The sequence below is a fragment of the Mya arenaria genome, chromosome 10 (assembly GCF_026914265.1).
Source record: "Mya arenaria isolate MELC-2E11 chromosome 10, ASM2691426v1".
NCBI classification, from domain to species: Eukaryota; Metazoa; Mollusca; class Bivalvia; order Myida; family Myidae; genus Mya; species Mya arenaria.
In genome coordinates this window covers 49,696,853-49,712,730 of record NC_069131.1, presented here as the reverse complement: position 1 = coordinate 49,712,730, position 15,878 = coordinate 49,696,853, and the positions used below count along the sequence as shown (strand labels likewise).

Here is a 15,878-nt window from a genome sequence, read left to right as displayed (position 1 = left end):
TTCAAAGGAATAAGGTTGAGAAATCGTCAAAAAGCCAGTGTGGTGGTGGCTGCTGTGTGAAGGTGGTTCAATCACTTAATCCTAGGCTTAAACTAAAAAACTGTTAAAGATATTCAACTGAAACTTAATACACTTGTAACCAGAGACATTATTAAGCATTAATAAACAATAAAGCATATAACTCTTGTTTGAATAATTTTTGAGTTATGCCCCTTTTTTATCCCCCCTGTCCCCCCCCCGCCCCTTTTTTTATCCCCCCTGCCCCCCCCCCAAAAGATTGGCTTTGGCATTTAGTCTGCCTCACTATAGTAAAACAACATTCTGGTTTTCTCATAAATCTGAAATATGTCTACATTCTTGGCTTCTTACCAAAATGTTATAATTTAACTCCTTTACTGTTAATGCTATATACAGCCAATAAAAACAGTATAAATTTTTCATCGCAAATTTGAAAATATACATTGAAGTTATTCAAAATCAGTATTTAGTCTTGTTGTTTTTTCAGTCAAATTTACAAGATGACACGACTACAAAAGAGAACGGCAGTGGTGGAGGAAGTGACATCACAGATGACGCGATTGACGGGCCATCTGTTGCCGGGGGAACGGAAGAGGTACGGAAACGGCGAACAATGGACCATATACAAGAGAAGATCGATAAAACGATGGAACAAATTAAAGATGAACAGGCAACTAAAGAAGGTAGTTAAAGTTAACAACATGATTAACAACAAAGTTGTTAACTTTTAGACATTTAATATTTGGTTATGTGCTCACATGTTTTAATATAAACAAGTTCATCTGAAATGGTTGTCTCAAATCTTGTTAGGAAGACAGCAGATCACAATGTAGCCATGAAACTTCCAGAGCAGTAATGAAAGACAGCAGATCACAATGTAGCCATGAAACTTCCAGAGCAGTAATGAAAGACAGCAGATCACAATGTAGCCATGAAACTTCCAGAGCAGTAATGAAAGACAGCAGATCACAATGTAGCCATGAAACTTCCAGAGCAGTAATGAAAGACAGCAGATCACAATGTAGCCATGAAACTTCCAGAGCAGTAATGAAAGACAGCAGATCACAATGTAGCCATGAAACTTCCAGAGCAGTAATGAAAGACAGCAGATCACAATGTAGCCAAGAAACTTCCAGAGCAGTAATGAAAGACAGCAGATCACAATGTAGCCATGAAACTTCCAGAGCAGTAATGAAAGACAGCAGATGACAATGTAGCCATGAAACTTCCAGAGCAGTAATGAAAGACAGCAGATGACAATGTAGCCATGAAACTTCCAGAGCAGTAATGAAAGACAGCAGATCACAATGTAGCCATGAAACTTCCAGAGCAGTAATGAAAGACAGCAGATCACAATGTAGCCATGAAACTTCCAGAGCAGTAATGAAAGACAGCAGATCACAATGTAGCCATGAAACTTCCAGAGCAGTAATGAAAGACAGCAGATCACAATGTAGCCATGAAACTTCCAGAGCAGTAATGAAAGACAGCAGATCACAATGTAGCCAAGAAACTTCCAGAGCAGTAATGAAAGACAGCAGATGACAATGTAGCCATGAAACTTCCAGAGCAGTAATGATTTGAAAGTTGACAATGATGTCATTAACACCATTGAAAATGGTTGAAACATTTAGCATCAAAATCAGAAAGTCATAATTTGGTTGAAATTAAGCTGTATTAAGGATTTAAGGTGCTTTTAAACGTTAATAAGACTTAGTGTACTTTACTACAAATGATATGAATGCAAATTTTTCTGATGTATTTTGGTTATTTGGAGGTCATTATTGATACAGTATATGGCAATAATCAATTCCCAAATTATGTTATGTCAGTTGTGAACAATCAATTTTAAACGATACACAATCATCGTTTAATTGCTAATCAAAATACACTCACTCAGTCTCTAATATGACAATGTATTATCTGTATATTCGCAGCAAATGACCAATACTCAGTCATCTTTAATCGCTTATAATCCAAATTCATGTACGAAATACACTCACTCTGTTATAACTCTGCATAATTTGTATTTTTGCAGCAAATGTCAACGAGTACCTGCGCTTGGCGGGAGAAGCTGACAAACAGCAGCTGTTACGCATCAAGCAGGTTTTCGAGAAGAAAAACCAGAAATCCACTGCATCACTCAGCTCTTTACAACGGAAACTCGAGAAATACAACAGGTTTACAGTCATAATTATTTTTTAATATTTTCTTTTTAAAATGGGGAAAGAAGACTTATTTTGGGTTGTCCAGTTAGCGCAGTGGTTAGAGCACTTTCTTCTCACCTAGGTGACTGGGATTCGAACCTCTGTCTGGGCACATGCGAGTTTGGTTTGTGGTCACCAAGCCAGACAAGTGGGTTTCTTCTAGGTACTTTCCCCCACAACACAAGACCACACTCGCGCGTAACATCGGGCCAATGAGAGTTATAAATATAATGCTGTAATAACTTGCTTCACAACGGTTGTAAAATATATATAAGTTTGAATTAAGACTTATTATTAGATTTTCATCCCATCACATCTCATGTCCAAAATCCCTGATTTAACAAAAATTCCTTTTGACGGTTTTGCTAATTCATTTAACACAAAGAATACAGCATCACAGAAGCACTTTCCACTAATTGCAGAGGGATTCGGGACGTAGAGGCAGGCAGCTATGGCGTCCACAAACAGACCAAGGATAAGTTAAAGGACATGGGTCAAGGACTCAAGTAAGTCATTGGGGTGTAGGGTAGGGGTGGAGGAGGGGGTTGGGCATGAGAGAAAGGTATGGGCAGGGGAAGGGGGCATTGCAGAACAGGATGGGTGAAACTGAAAAATTGATGTGATAACTCGGGGATTCGGTGATGGGTCATTTGTCACAGTAAGGGAGTTGGCGTTATTTTATAAAAATGAAAAAGTTGGTTGTCGCTGGTGTGTTTATATGCACTTATCTGTACATGCAATTAATTTACCTCTTGGCATTTTCCTGTTTGCAAGTTGATTAAAACATTAGAAAGCTACATATCTTGGTTGATATCAAAATATAATATTGTGTTGTTGACAGTGCTTTTTGTCAGAATGACCTCTAAAAAAGAGCTTGTATATTATTAAACCATGTTCTGAATAAAAAAATATAAATCCCTTGCCTAATATTTAAAATAATATGAGAAAACATTTGCTATTCATGAATTTCTAAATATAATATAATATAATAAAAATAATGTAAAAAAAATGATTTAATAGCGTCGCCTCATTCTTTTTAAAGAACGTTTTATCATTGACGTTTTTAATTTTTTGAGAAAATTAGTCCTAAAGTTTCTATTTTCAATGTAAAGAGTTGTTGATAGAACATTATGTTACAGGGAATTGTGAAACATGTTTTAAGACATTCTGATAACGTCAAGAGATAATAGTGTTTAAAGTCATAAAATTCTCATTTTTCACAATGGTGTAGGTAATAAGACATATTATGAGATATTTTATGTTGCCTGTGCATAGTTTTTGCTGCATCATCATTGAAAGGAAAATGAATAAAACACCAGTGCCAACCATCTGTGCCAGATATACATGTTGAATGCATGCTTTAACACCTATGTATGATTATGTTGACTGTAAATTTTTGTGTTTAGAATGTTTGTTTGATAAATTTTTGCATCCTTGTTTAAGATCTTTTTACTAAAATAATTAGATATTAAAGGGAGTCGCTCAGTTTTTAAACCAAAAATTAGGTTTCCTCGTAATACATCTGAAGACATGCATGTACTTCATCATTATTTTACTCTATGAAATCAAAATTGCACAAAAAAATACAATTATAGTATAAAAAAGTTATTTGGTATTTCAGTTGGGTGCAAACCCACGCTAGTAAAGTCAAGAAAAAAATAGGGAACAGTTGCCTTAACCACTATGCCACCAGGACTTATACTAAAATGATGGATATTTTTACTTTTTAACATTAAATTGATAACATTATGTGATAATGTCCATCAACCAATCAGGCAACAACAAATCTCTCACAGCCATTATAAATTGTGGTCATCACAGATGATATTTGAGCAAATATCAACATTTGCTGAAGGTTTTCAGCTTTTGGTATCAAAGTTTTAACACTCCGAATGATTTGCCACACTTTATTTCGTCATACATAAAAAAGTGCATTTTTCAAAAACATGAGCGAATCCCTTTAAAATCGTGCATCTCTCAAGTCCAGGTATGAATGTCCAGGTATCAATGTACTGGACAATAAAACTTAATCTGAAATATATTTTGCCTGTTCCTTAAAGGCAGCCAAGCGCATAATTATGCTTCTATAAACATAATAAAGTACAAATAGGTGATACACTGCTTGTATTGTACATTTGATTACATAAACAGTGTTGAAGTTGAAAGATAATTGCGAAATAAAAATAAATGACACACATTTTAAAAAGTTTAACTTGAGAAATTAAGAACACCCAGTTCTATTTTTAGATTAGAAACACTTCATGAACTTTTTGCACTTTTAAGCTCCAAAAACATCTCAAAATGTGTTATTTAGGTCTTAGATAGAACTTGAATTTTTTTTTTTGAATTTTTTTATTCTTCATACATTTTCGTTGCATAGGTGTCCTTTAAATATATATATATATATATATATATATATATATATATATATATATATATATTTTTTTTTTTTTTTAAATCAAGCCGGCTGCCTTTAAGTTAAAACCATTTTGCTTATTTGATATTTAAGTTGCATGATGTTAATAATCACTATGAATCTTTGGGGGATGATATTAGGTCACATTCTTCAGTTCTCAATGTATGCACATTTTTTGCCCAATTTGTTTTGGAAACATTCCTGATGCACAGAATTGTTTATCTTGTCTAGAGATATTCTGAATTTAGATGTGGCGTCATTACCGGTCTTAGTGAACATGCAAAATTGGCAAGAACGTGAAAACAATTCAAATTATTTACATGCAACTTGGTACACATTGTGCCAGAGACAATATACCAACACATAGCATTTCTGTGAAAGGTTTATTGCTAGAGGTGTCCGCCTCTCACCCAGGATGTGTTTGGATTCATTTTCGACAGGGGAGCATTTTTTTGGCCTCTCAAAAAGTGCACAGTACTGGTTTCTGTCAATGAAACAGACTTCGAGAGTGATCCCATCAGCTGGTATTCCAGACCATCAATACAAATTTACTTGTTCCAAATGTCCAGCTAACCTTTCCTTTAAAGCTGCACTCTCACAGATTGATTGTTTTGACAACTTTTTTTTTTGTCTTGGAATAAGCCAATATTTGCGCAAGTGTTTGGAAACCAGTGATATAAGACTGCTGACAAAAGAGCAGATCACATTTTTCATATTTACGTTGGAAAATTGATGTGTTATGGCTAGAAGCGCTATTAACGCTTTTAGAAAAATGAAATTTTCTGCAGTTTATGAAGCAATTGAGGTCTGATCTATAGTTTGCCAGTATCTTATATGACTAAATTGAAGGCACTGATGCCAACATGAGCTGATTCTGATATTAAAAAGTTGTGAGAGTGCTGCTTTAACCATAATAACTGGCTCGTGGTGATCAGGTAAGGCAAGAGAAATCAAAAATCAAAACGTATTGCTTAACAAATTTCTCTCTATTTTTATTATAGAGATGTGGGTGCTAATATTGTTGATGGAATATCAGGTTTTTCTGGGTAAGGAAAGTCTGTTGTCACGGCAACCTAGATATGGACGTTTTTAGCTCTTCTGTTCTATAGAGAAAACAGTTCAGGTATTGTTTTAGACTTGGTGTCAAATATTGTATTGTCATAATGACTGTGGGTGTAAAGGTTTAAACTAACTGTTTATTGAAATCGAAGGCTTTTTAATGTATTCGCATGAAACTTGACTCTCTTGTTTAAGTCTTCAACTACAAACAGGTTTCAAATTTAGTATCGTCATTGACTGTCGGTCTATTGCAAAAAGTTTTAACTTAACTGTTTATTGAACTCAAAGGCTTTTTAATGTATTTGCATGAAACTTGGCCCTCATGTTTAAGACTTGGTGTCAAATTTAGTATTGTCTTTTGCTGTCACGGGTTAATTGCAAAAGCTTTAAACTTACCTGTATGATTGAGCTCAAAGGCCTTTGAATATATTCACCTGAAACTTTGTACACAATTATTCCTAGCAGTGATATGATTTGAAGGGGGATTCACGCATTACCATGGCAGTGTTGGCAATAAGAATTGACTGCCGAGCAAAATGGATGGTTCAAATGTCTAAGTAGTAGCTGTCAGGTACTTTACAAATTAAGATGGTTCAGTCGAAAAAATTTGAGAACCCTCTTATGGCTTATACCCCCTCCCCCCCCCCCCCCCCCCCCGCCCCCCCGCCCTTCAGCTTCCAGGTCAAACACATCCCTGAGTTCTAGTCATTATATACATCTGACTGTGGCAAGGCCGATAACTCTGGCCTTAATAACTTTAATAACTGTAGAGTTCTGCCCCCTTGATTGACAGAGATGAAAATATGATTGAGCATTGACATCAACGTGCTGTTGTTTAAATTCCCTTTAAAATCAGAAAAATCCCTAAAAGTTCTTCCTCCTTATATTTTTTAACTATTTGAAAAAATTTGCTTCAACTTTTGTTGCATTTAGATCTATTTTGTTTCCATCACAATGCCATGCTTTTTTCAGGCTTCTTTGCTATGCTAACAATTTCTAGAATCATTTGCCTGTTGTTTTATTGACACAATCTTATCAATAGACATATCTTATGATTGCTTTTTTGAAACAATATTTTGCTGAAGTATTAATATTTATTTTGATAACATTAATGTTTGATATGATTTAGAGCAGTTAAATATTATATTTAAGTTGTGACCTTGACTAAATGATTAACAAAAATTTTAATATCATGTCTTTCCTATGTTGACTCATTGAGCGCCCATTAAATATATAAAACTGAGTTCTTTGAAACACGCTTAAACGCACACATGATTCTATTGTATAGAAGTCCCTAAAAAAGCTTAAAGGCAGCCAAGTGCAAATGCTTCTATAAACCTAATAAAACCTAATAAAATACAAATTATTGAAACACTTTTTGTGGTGTTTACATTTTGATAACATAATGCTAAAGTTAAAAGAAAATTGCGAAGTACACGTAAGCAACAAAAATGGATCGCATTTTGAAAAGTTTGACTTGATAAACTATTTTTAAAATAAAAATATTACATATATAAAATGTACGCACTTAAGTATCAATTACACCTAAAAATAGATTCTCGATTGAAGTTTGAAAAAATGAAAAACCATTTCCTGAAGTTATTGTATGGGTGGAATTTGGCTAAATTTTAATTTGATTTTTTTTATTCATCTAACATTTTAATCGCATTTTAGTAGGTTTATTTTCTTTTTCTTTTGAAAATAAAGCCGGCTGCCTTTTAAGTTAAGGAGAGATCTGAAATTAAAATAAAAAATGTATGCTTTACACCCACTTACTGTATGCAAAGATTGGACAGAAACTTGCGGGCCCAAAAAGTGTCCTCATCGGATTAACTGTACTGTGCTTCATTATGTCTCCCCCATTCATGGGGAGACAAATTGTTTTTGCCCTGTCCGTCAGTCTGTACGTCACACTTCGTTTCTGCTCAATAACTATAGAATGCTTAGAACCAGGAACTTCATACTTGGTATGCTGGTTGATCATGACTAGTAGATGACCCCTATTGATTTTATGATCAGTAGATCAAAGGTTAAGGTTGCGCTAAACTTGAGGTGAAGAAACGGTTTCCGCTCAATAACTAAAGATCCTTTGGGTCCAGGAACTTCATACTTGGTATGCTAGTTGTTTATGACTAGTAGTTGACCCCTATTGATTTTGAGATCAAAAGGTCAACGGTCAAGGTTGCGGTTACCCTCAGGTAAAAAACGATTTGTTGGCAGTGACCTAAAGTTTAAAAATGGTTTCTGCTCAATAACTAAAGAGGCTTGTACCCAGGAACTTCATACTTGGTATGCTAGTTGGTCATGACTAGTAGATTAACCCTATTGATTTTGAGAGCAGTAGGTCAAAGGTCAAGGTTGCCGTGACCTTGAGGTGAAGAAAAGGTTACCGCTCAGTAACTAAAGAACGCTTGCACCCAGGAACTTCATACTTGGTATGCAAGTTGGTCATGACTAGTAGCGACCCCTATTGAATTTGTAATGCAGTCCGTCAGTCAGTCTGTCAGTCTGTTCGTCACACTTCGTTTCCGCTCAATAAATAAAGAACGCTTGGAGCCTGGAACTTTATACTTGGTATGCAAGTTGGTCATGGTAAGAAGATGACCCCTATTGATTTTGAGATCACTGATCTTGTGCAGTAGAGGTTCACTACTGAATATTGGTGAATAGGCCAAACTTCAAGGTCACTGTTGGTTCCTCTACAGTCCAAAAGTACAAATTTCATGTCCATCTTTGATTAATTCTCAGCAATGACCACACAATTGGGGAGACAAGCTCTTTTTCAAAAAAGCAACATCTAGTTTTGTACTGTGGGCAATTGGTTAGGAAAATCTCGTTATCATGAACAATTGATGTGGCAATTTCTTTGGTTCCGCAAGGAAACCTTTGGTAAAACTGACTCACATATACACAGACACTCGTACTAACGTTTTCCCTTAGAGAAAAGTATTTTGGTGAAAGCTTGAATTGAACTCTGTCCGTCTGATTGCTACAAATTTTTAAACCAGTCACATAGACCACTTAACTGCGGAGACAACTGACAGTACAGGGTTATTTAAAGGTATTGAATTATAACATGTGATTTCATTGGAAGAAGAGTTGTCTCCCCTGCCTCATGCATATTCATATAAACGAGATTTTTTCAGTCAATTTTCCCACGGTATGTATGACATGTTATAGAAGAAAATACCATGGTTGCAAATAATGAAAAAGTGTTTAACCATGTCAAATTGTTGCGGTGTTTCATACCGATTTGGTGTTTTTCAAATGCATAATTCGGGTTTGGGCATTTTGACTAAAAATCTTTAATTACCTTTTATCAATTCATAGAAATAGTCACAATCCTACAATATTGATTTTTTAACATATGATTAACATTTAACACCACATAAATGGTTTCTTTTTAAGCGTGTCTGTTTTCAAAGAAAAAAATGATATAGATTATTAATTGTTTTTGCCTTGCATGTTTCAACGTTTGTTTTTAACTTCTCTGTTCTTCAAAGATGACAATTTCAAGTATTGCATAGCCTTTCTCTCGGACTATTGTTGGTATTGTAGTGCAGAAACTTGGCCATGACTGTAAAACCAATTCAAGATATTTGAACAAACTTGGTAGATATGTTACCAGAGGCAATGTAGCAAGGCCCATAACTCTAACTTAATAATTGTTGGGCTTTGCCTCTAATTGGCTCACCGAAAAAAAACAGCAACAGCAAAAACAGACGAGCTTATAGGCATTTTCAACGAAACTTGGTACACATGTTGCTTAAGAGACAATACTCACATGTATACAAATGCCGATCACTCTGGCTTAAATACCTGTTGATAAAGTGTTATGCCAACTGTTTTATTGACAGTTACAGCAAGGTCCAATACTCTGGCTTTACTTATTACTGAGTTATGCCAACAACAGCAAAAAAAACAAAAAAACAGACGAGATTTAGCGTTTGCTTTGAGGTGCTCTTGTTTTACTTCTTGTTTTTTTCTCTTTTCAGAGGTGTGGTTGGAAATATCAAGGGAGCAAAAGAGTAAGTAGAAAATTAAACATCAAAGGTTTTACCTGAGAGCATGTTTATGCTGTGGCCGCTTTTTAATGCTTCTTTGTTATAATATAGAACCATATGGAACATTGTTTTCAGATCAAATGTTCAACGTACATGCAATAAAAGAGGTCAAAATGACCCCTTGATAATTGAAGGATACATTTTCGTAGAGAACTTGATGATATTTCAGATATCATTACTTTTCAATCAAGTATAACCTACTCTTAGCATTTAATTGATGAACTGAAGGTCAGAAAGGGCTAATGTTCAATTCATATTGGGTATGTGTTGTAGCTACTTTCAATACTAAAAGATTGCTATAAATACCTTAGCTGTTACCTTTACTTAACTGTCAAATTAATGTATATTTATTTTTTACACATATTTTTGAAAATTGACTCTGTGAAACAAAAGGGTACAGCAGAGTGAAGTAAAAAGGATGCAGGGTGCCAGAAAATGGCAGTGATCCCAACAGGTTTTGATCACTACAGGGTTACGTACTCGTTGCCTTTCAAAACAGACACCAGTACTGCCATGGTTTCTACTCAGAAAATGGACTCGATTGTGAATCTATAAGCTGTCAGCTTTCTTCACAATTGACCTAAAAGAAATGAGTATAAAGTAAATTAAGTTCAAATGTTTTCATGAGTGTTGGAATGTGCCTAGTGTAACCTTTCTTTTATGTTGGAATACTTGTTATTTTTCAGACATGTATCACAATGGTATATATTAAAGGCCAGAGGAAAATAGCTTTTAGATTCTCGTCCAGATTTTTAGACAGGGGTATTCTGATTTTTCACGGGGATGGGTGTGCTGTTTTTTCACGGGGTTAGGTGTGCTGTTTTTTCACGAGGTTGGGTGTGCTGTTTTTTCTCAGGGTCGGGTGTGCTGTTTTTTCACGGGGGTGGGTGTGCTGTTTTTTCACGGGGTTGGGTGTGCTGTTTTTTCGTGGGGGTGGATGTGCTGATTTTTCACAGGGGTGGGTGTGCAGATTTTGTAAGGGATGGGTGTGCAGATTTTTAAAGGGGGGTGGGGTGCTGTTTTGTAAAGGGTGGTGTGCAGATTTTTAAAGGGATCGTGTGCAGATTTTTTAAGGTGGTCAGGGATGCTGTCATAAGGGGATGGATGTTAAGATTAAGTATTTAGGGGATGACTTCTGTTTTAAAGAAAAATAACTGAGTAGGGGATTTTTTAAAAACAAACCAAAACACATTGGGCCAGATAGATTCTTCGGAAAAGGGTGGATTTGGATTAGAATCTAAAATTATTTTTTTCTGTGATCTTAAAATGCATAAGTCACTGTACCTACATACATTTTCCTGCAATTTTCAATAATATTACCAACTTTACCCCATTCATAAATTGTTCTCTGAGCCTTTTGAATGCAAGAATTATCAAATAAATGAATAATACATTTTATGAATGTAGGATAATTATAACATCCCATGGACAAAGTCACCCATGTCATTTTTGACTAGGTCAGGACAAAATATCACATAACATTTTGACATTGCGGACAAAACATTCTAGATCATTTTGACATGGTAGACAAAATTTAACACTACAGATTGATTTTCTTGTTTAGTCCACCATGTCAAAAAAGATCTGGGAGGTTTGTTCACCTTGTCAAAATCCTGTGAGTGGTTTTATCCACCTAATCAGAAATGGCACAGGAGGTTTTGTCCGGTTCCTATATTTTACAATGAAAAATGGTTCTATTGGATTTTTTTTTGTCTCCTATGTAGCATGGCTGACACAACCTGTTGGTTACCAGGTAACCTGTTGCCCGACACCGTCATATGCTTCATCATTGTTATACCCACTGTGACTCTCTAACTTGAACATGACTTATCCAATCTTTACCAAACTTGTTCACACTGTTCATCAGTTTGTGTATATACCACGTGATAAATTACTCCAAAAAAGCTTTTGACAGAAGGCAATATTTTGCTTCAAATGAAGACTTTAAACAAAGGATATTTTACTTTACCATTTCTTCATCATTTAAAATGAAACAAAGTGCAGCCTACGCCGCTTACAGAGCCCTCAGCCTTCGGTCTTAAAAGTTCTCAGAACTTGATTGAGAGGTAATTTTCTTAAAATATAATTCACCAAACCTTTTCACAATACCGCCACCTGATGGGGCACTGTCAAAACAGTATTTTGGAAACAGGTTTGTCGATGTATTTGAGGAAACTAATCACCTATAATCCAACGGGGTTCATGAAACAAAGGCAGTGCTCTTTAACCCTTAGGCTGCTGATGGCGATTTTAAAGGCTTTGCAAACAGCTTGGAACCTGACCAGGCGCCGAGTTACTCGGCGTCTGGTCAGGTTCCAAGCTGTTTGCCACTCAGTCAATATATCCCCAAAGTTTTAAGTAAATTGAAAGAAATTTAGAATAAACCAGATGACATTTTTGAGCAGACGACAATTTACCCAGCATGCAAAGGGTTAAGTAGCATAGCTGTCCATTTATTGCCTTCTGCCATAGTATTTATGGGGTAATTTATTTGAATACACACTCTGTCTGGTAATATCAGCATAAATAATCTTGAGTGTGATCAACAGTCGGAATGCTTAATTAACTCTATAAAGTTATGGCCCTTGAATTGTCATAGATTTACCTACTTCACAATGTAAGCTCTCTGACTGCAGCAAATGAGAGTTCTATCCACAGCCAGATCAAATTATACATTCTAGAGTTATAATTCTTGAATTAGTTATAACTCTTTAATTTTAAAAGTTGACCTAATTTATGCACAAATTGTGCGTCAATTTTAACCAAGACCCCTCAGGTCCCGGGAATAGCGGGGACTTTGACTTTCGGTCCAGCCAATCCATGGTAAAATCCCCGCCCTGAGGGGTCAAACTGGTAAAATTCCTGCCGATTGCCCCAGCACCCAGGGGACATCCTAGGTAAGGCCCATTCCATCTATTTTTGGAGCGAAAACAAAACCACCGCATTCACTCGGCATTGTGGGGCCATCAGGAAAGTAAAAATATGGCCCATTTTTCCCGCTCTCCCCTCTATACCAAGGACCTGGGGTCTGTGGTTACAATTAACTGGGCATTACTTTGACAGCTCATATCCTTGAGCCTTTTTTATCCAATCTTCACTATACTGGGGTACATATGTTTAAGGCATATTTAACCTCGAAAAGACTTAACGAACAGAAATATAACAGTATTAATTTTAGTTCAATGGTGAATCATATTGCTGTAGCTACATGATGATAGACCGTCCTACTCATAAATATTTATAATAATAATTATGCCCCCCTTCGAAGAAGAGGGGTATATTGTTTTGCACAGGCATGTCGGTCGGTCGGGCGGTCGGTCGGTCAGTCGGTAGACCAAAGCTTGTCCGGGTGATAACTCAACAATTCCTGGACGTATTGTCATCAAACTTCACATGAAGGTTGGGCCTGACCAGTAGATGACCCCTATTGATTTTGGGGGTCATCGGGTCAAAGGTCAAGGTCACAGTGACCTTTAATGGTAAAATAATTTTAAAGCTTGTCCGAGTGATAACTCAACAATGCCTGCACCCATGGCCCTCAAACTTGACATGGAGGATGGGCCTGACCAGTAGATGACCCCTATTGTTTTTGGGGGTCATCAGGCCAAAGGTCAAGGTCACAGTGACCTTGAATGGTAAAAGGTGTCCGAGTGATAACGTGACAATGCCTGCACCCATGGCCCTCAAACTTGACTTGGAGGTTGGGCCTGAACAGTAGCTGACCCCTAATGTTTTTTGGGCTCAATGGGTCAAAGGTCAAGGTCACAGTGACCTTGAATGGTAAAAGGTTGTTCGAGTGATAACTCAACAATGTCTGCACCCATGGCCCTCAAACTTGACTTGGAGGTTGGGCCTGACCAGTAGATGACCCCTATTGTTTTTGGGGGTCATTGGGCCAAAGGTCAAGGTCACAGTGACCTTGAATGGTAAAAGGTTGTCCGATTGATAACTCAACAATGCCTGCACCCATGGCCCTCAAACTTCACTTGGAGAATCGGCCTGACCAGGAGATGACCCCTATGGTTTTTGGGGGTCATCTGGCCAAAGGTCAAGGTCACAGTGACCTGAAATGGTAAAAGGTTGTCCGAGTGATAACTCGACAATGCCTGCACCCATGGCCCTCAAACTTGACTTGGAGGTTGGGCCTGGCCAGAAGATGGTCCCTATTGATTTAAGGGGTCATTGGGCCAAAGGTCAAGGTCACAGTGACCTGGAATGGTAAAAGGTTATCCGAGTGATAACTTGACAATGGCTGCACCCATGGCCCTCAAACTTGATTTGGAGGTTGAGCCTGGCCAGAAGATTGTCCCTATTAATTTTAGGGGTCATTGGGCCAAATGTCAAGGTCACAGTGACCTTGAATGATAAAAGGTTGTCCAAGTGATAACTCAACAATGCCTGCACCCATGGCCCTCAAACTTGACATGGAGGTTGGGCCTGACCAGTAGATGACCCCTATTGATTTTAGGGGTCAAAGGTCAAGGTCACAGTGACCTTGAAAGCAAACTCGACAATTCTTGGACCTATGGTCATTAAACTTGATATGAAGGTTGGGCCTGCCAAGTAGATGACCCCTATCGACTTTGGGGGTCATCAGGCCAAGGTCAATGTCACAGTAACCTTTAATGCAAAAAAGTTAACAAATCTTCCCCCAATGATATCTCGACAATGCCTGAACCTATGATCATTAAACTTGACATGGATGTTAAGCCTGACCAGTAGATCACCCTTATTGATTTTAGGATTCATAGAGCCAAAGGTCAAGGTCACAGTGATCTTGAATGGTAAAAGGTTGTCCGAGTGATAACTCAACAATGCCTGAACCCATGGCCTTCAAACTTGACTTGGAGTTGCATCTGACTTGTAGATGACCCCTTATGATTTAAGGGGTCATCGGGTCAAAGGTCAAGGTCACAGTGACCTTGAACGAAAAAAACTTGTCTTTTGATAACTTGACAATGCCTGCACCCATGGCCCTCAAACTTGACATTTAGGTTTCTGGTGACCAGCTAATGACTCTGGATTTTGAGTTCATAGAGTCAAAGGTCATGACGGTCATAACACACTTTATCCTCACACTTTAATGGTCATAATCTTAAAACAGCAACAAATCAGCTGTCATTTCGGTCCATGCATATTTCATTCAATTGTCCATATAATCCTGACAACATGGCGCTCGGGGGGGGGGGGGGGGGGGGGGGGGGGGGGGGGGGGGGGGGGGGGGGGGGGGGGGGGGGGGGGGGGGGGGGGGGGGGGGGGGGGGGGGGGGGGGGGGGGCATAATGTTTGACAAACATCTCTTGTTTTTTAATTATTTACAATTCCAAAAAGTGGGCACCCTTGAAACATGGAGGCTCATATTCAGTTCGTGGAACTCTTGTTTAGTTTATGATGCTTAAAAGCATATAATGTTTTTATAATTATGTAAATGTGATTACTGCAAATTAAAGGGACTAGACACCCGATAATGTCCTATAATTGGCAAATACAGTATAACTTCAAAACAAGCCTAGAATTATGAATTCAAGCTAGTATAAGGCTGGTAATAAATTATTTTACATGATTGATTAAAATAATATTGCTGTCTCAGTTTACGAACTTAAAAATAGAGCAAACTGGATTCCCAGTTTATAGTGTGTATATTTAGCATGCGATGGTCCTGATAAGTTTAGAAACGTATACCAATGCTGTATTTAAATTTACTGGGATTAACATGGTAGAAATTTCACATTTGAAAAATATGCATAAACTGTGAATACATGTGTCGTATTTAGTGATCTGATACATCAGTAAGACATATGTGTTGTATTTAGTGATGTGATACATCAGTAAGACATGTGTCGTATTTAGCGATGTGATACATCAGTAAGACATGTGTCGTATTTAGCGATGTGATACATCAGTAATACATGTGTCGTATTTAACGATGTGATACATCAGTAAGACATGTGTCGTATTTAGCGATGTGATACATCAGTAAGACATGTGTCGTATTTAGCGATGTGATACATCAGTAAGACATGTGTCGTATTTAGCGATGTGATACATCAGTAAGACATGTGTCGTATTTAGCGATGTGATACATCAGTAAGACATGTGTCGTATATAGCGATGT

At 37.2% G+C, this 15,878-nt stretch overlaps 1 protein-coding gene across 13 annotated transcripts in view; it reads left to right on the top strand.

Annotated features, from left to right (window-relative positions):
* Positions 1 to 15,878, top strand: part of LOC128206733 (transmembrane and coiled-coil domains protein 2-like) — an 89,126-nt gene that overhangs the window by 45,972 nt on the left and 27,276 nt on the right. For 8 of the 13 annotated variants that reach the window (XM_052909393.1, XM_052909392.1, XM_052909389.1 and 5 more), the window contains 6 exons: positions 506 to 701; positions 2,057 to 2,198; positions 2,648 to 2,731; positions 5,643 to 5,687; positions 9,696 to 9,728; positions 10,451 to 10,465. In XM_052909393.1, the coding sequence (XP_052765353.1) occupies positions 506 to 701; positions 2,057 to 2,198; positions 2,648 to 2,731; positions 5,643 to 5,687; positions 9,696 to 9,728; positions 10,451 to 10,465 (515 nt within the window). The remainder of the gene's footprint in view (positions 1 to 505; positions 702 to 2,056; positions 2,199 to 2,647; positions 2,732 to 5,642; positions 5,688 to 9,695; positions 9,729 to 10,450; positions 10,466 to 15,878) is intronic. The other 5 variants (XM_052909394.1, XM_052909386.1, XM_052909396.1 and 2 more) reach the window with 3 other exon arrangements.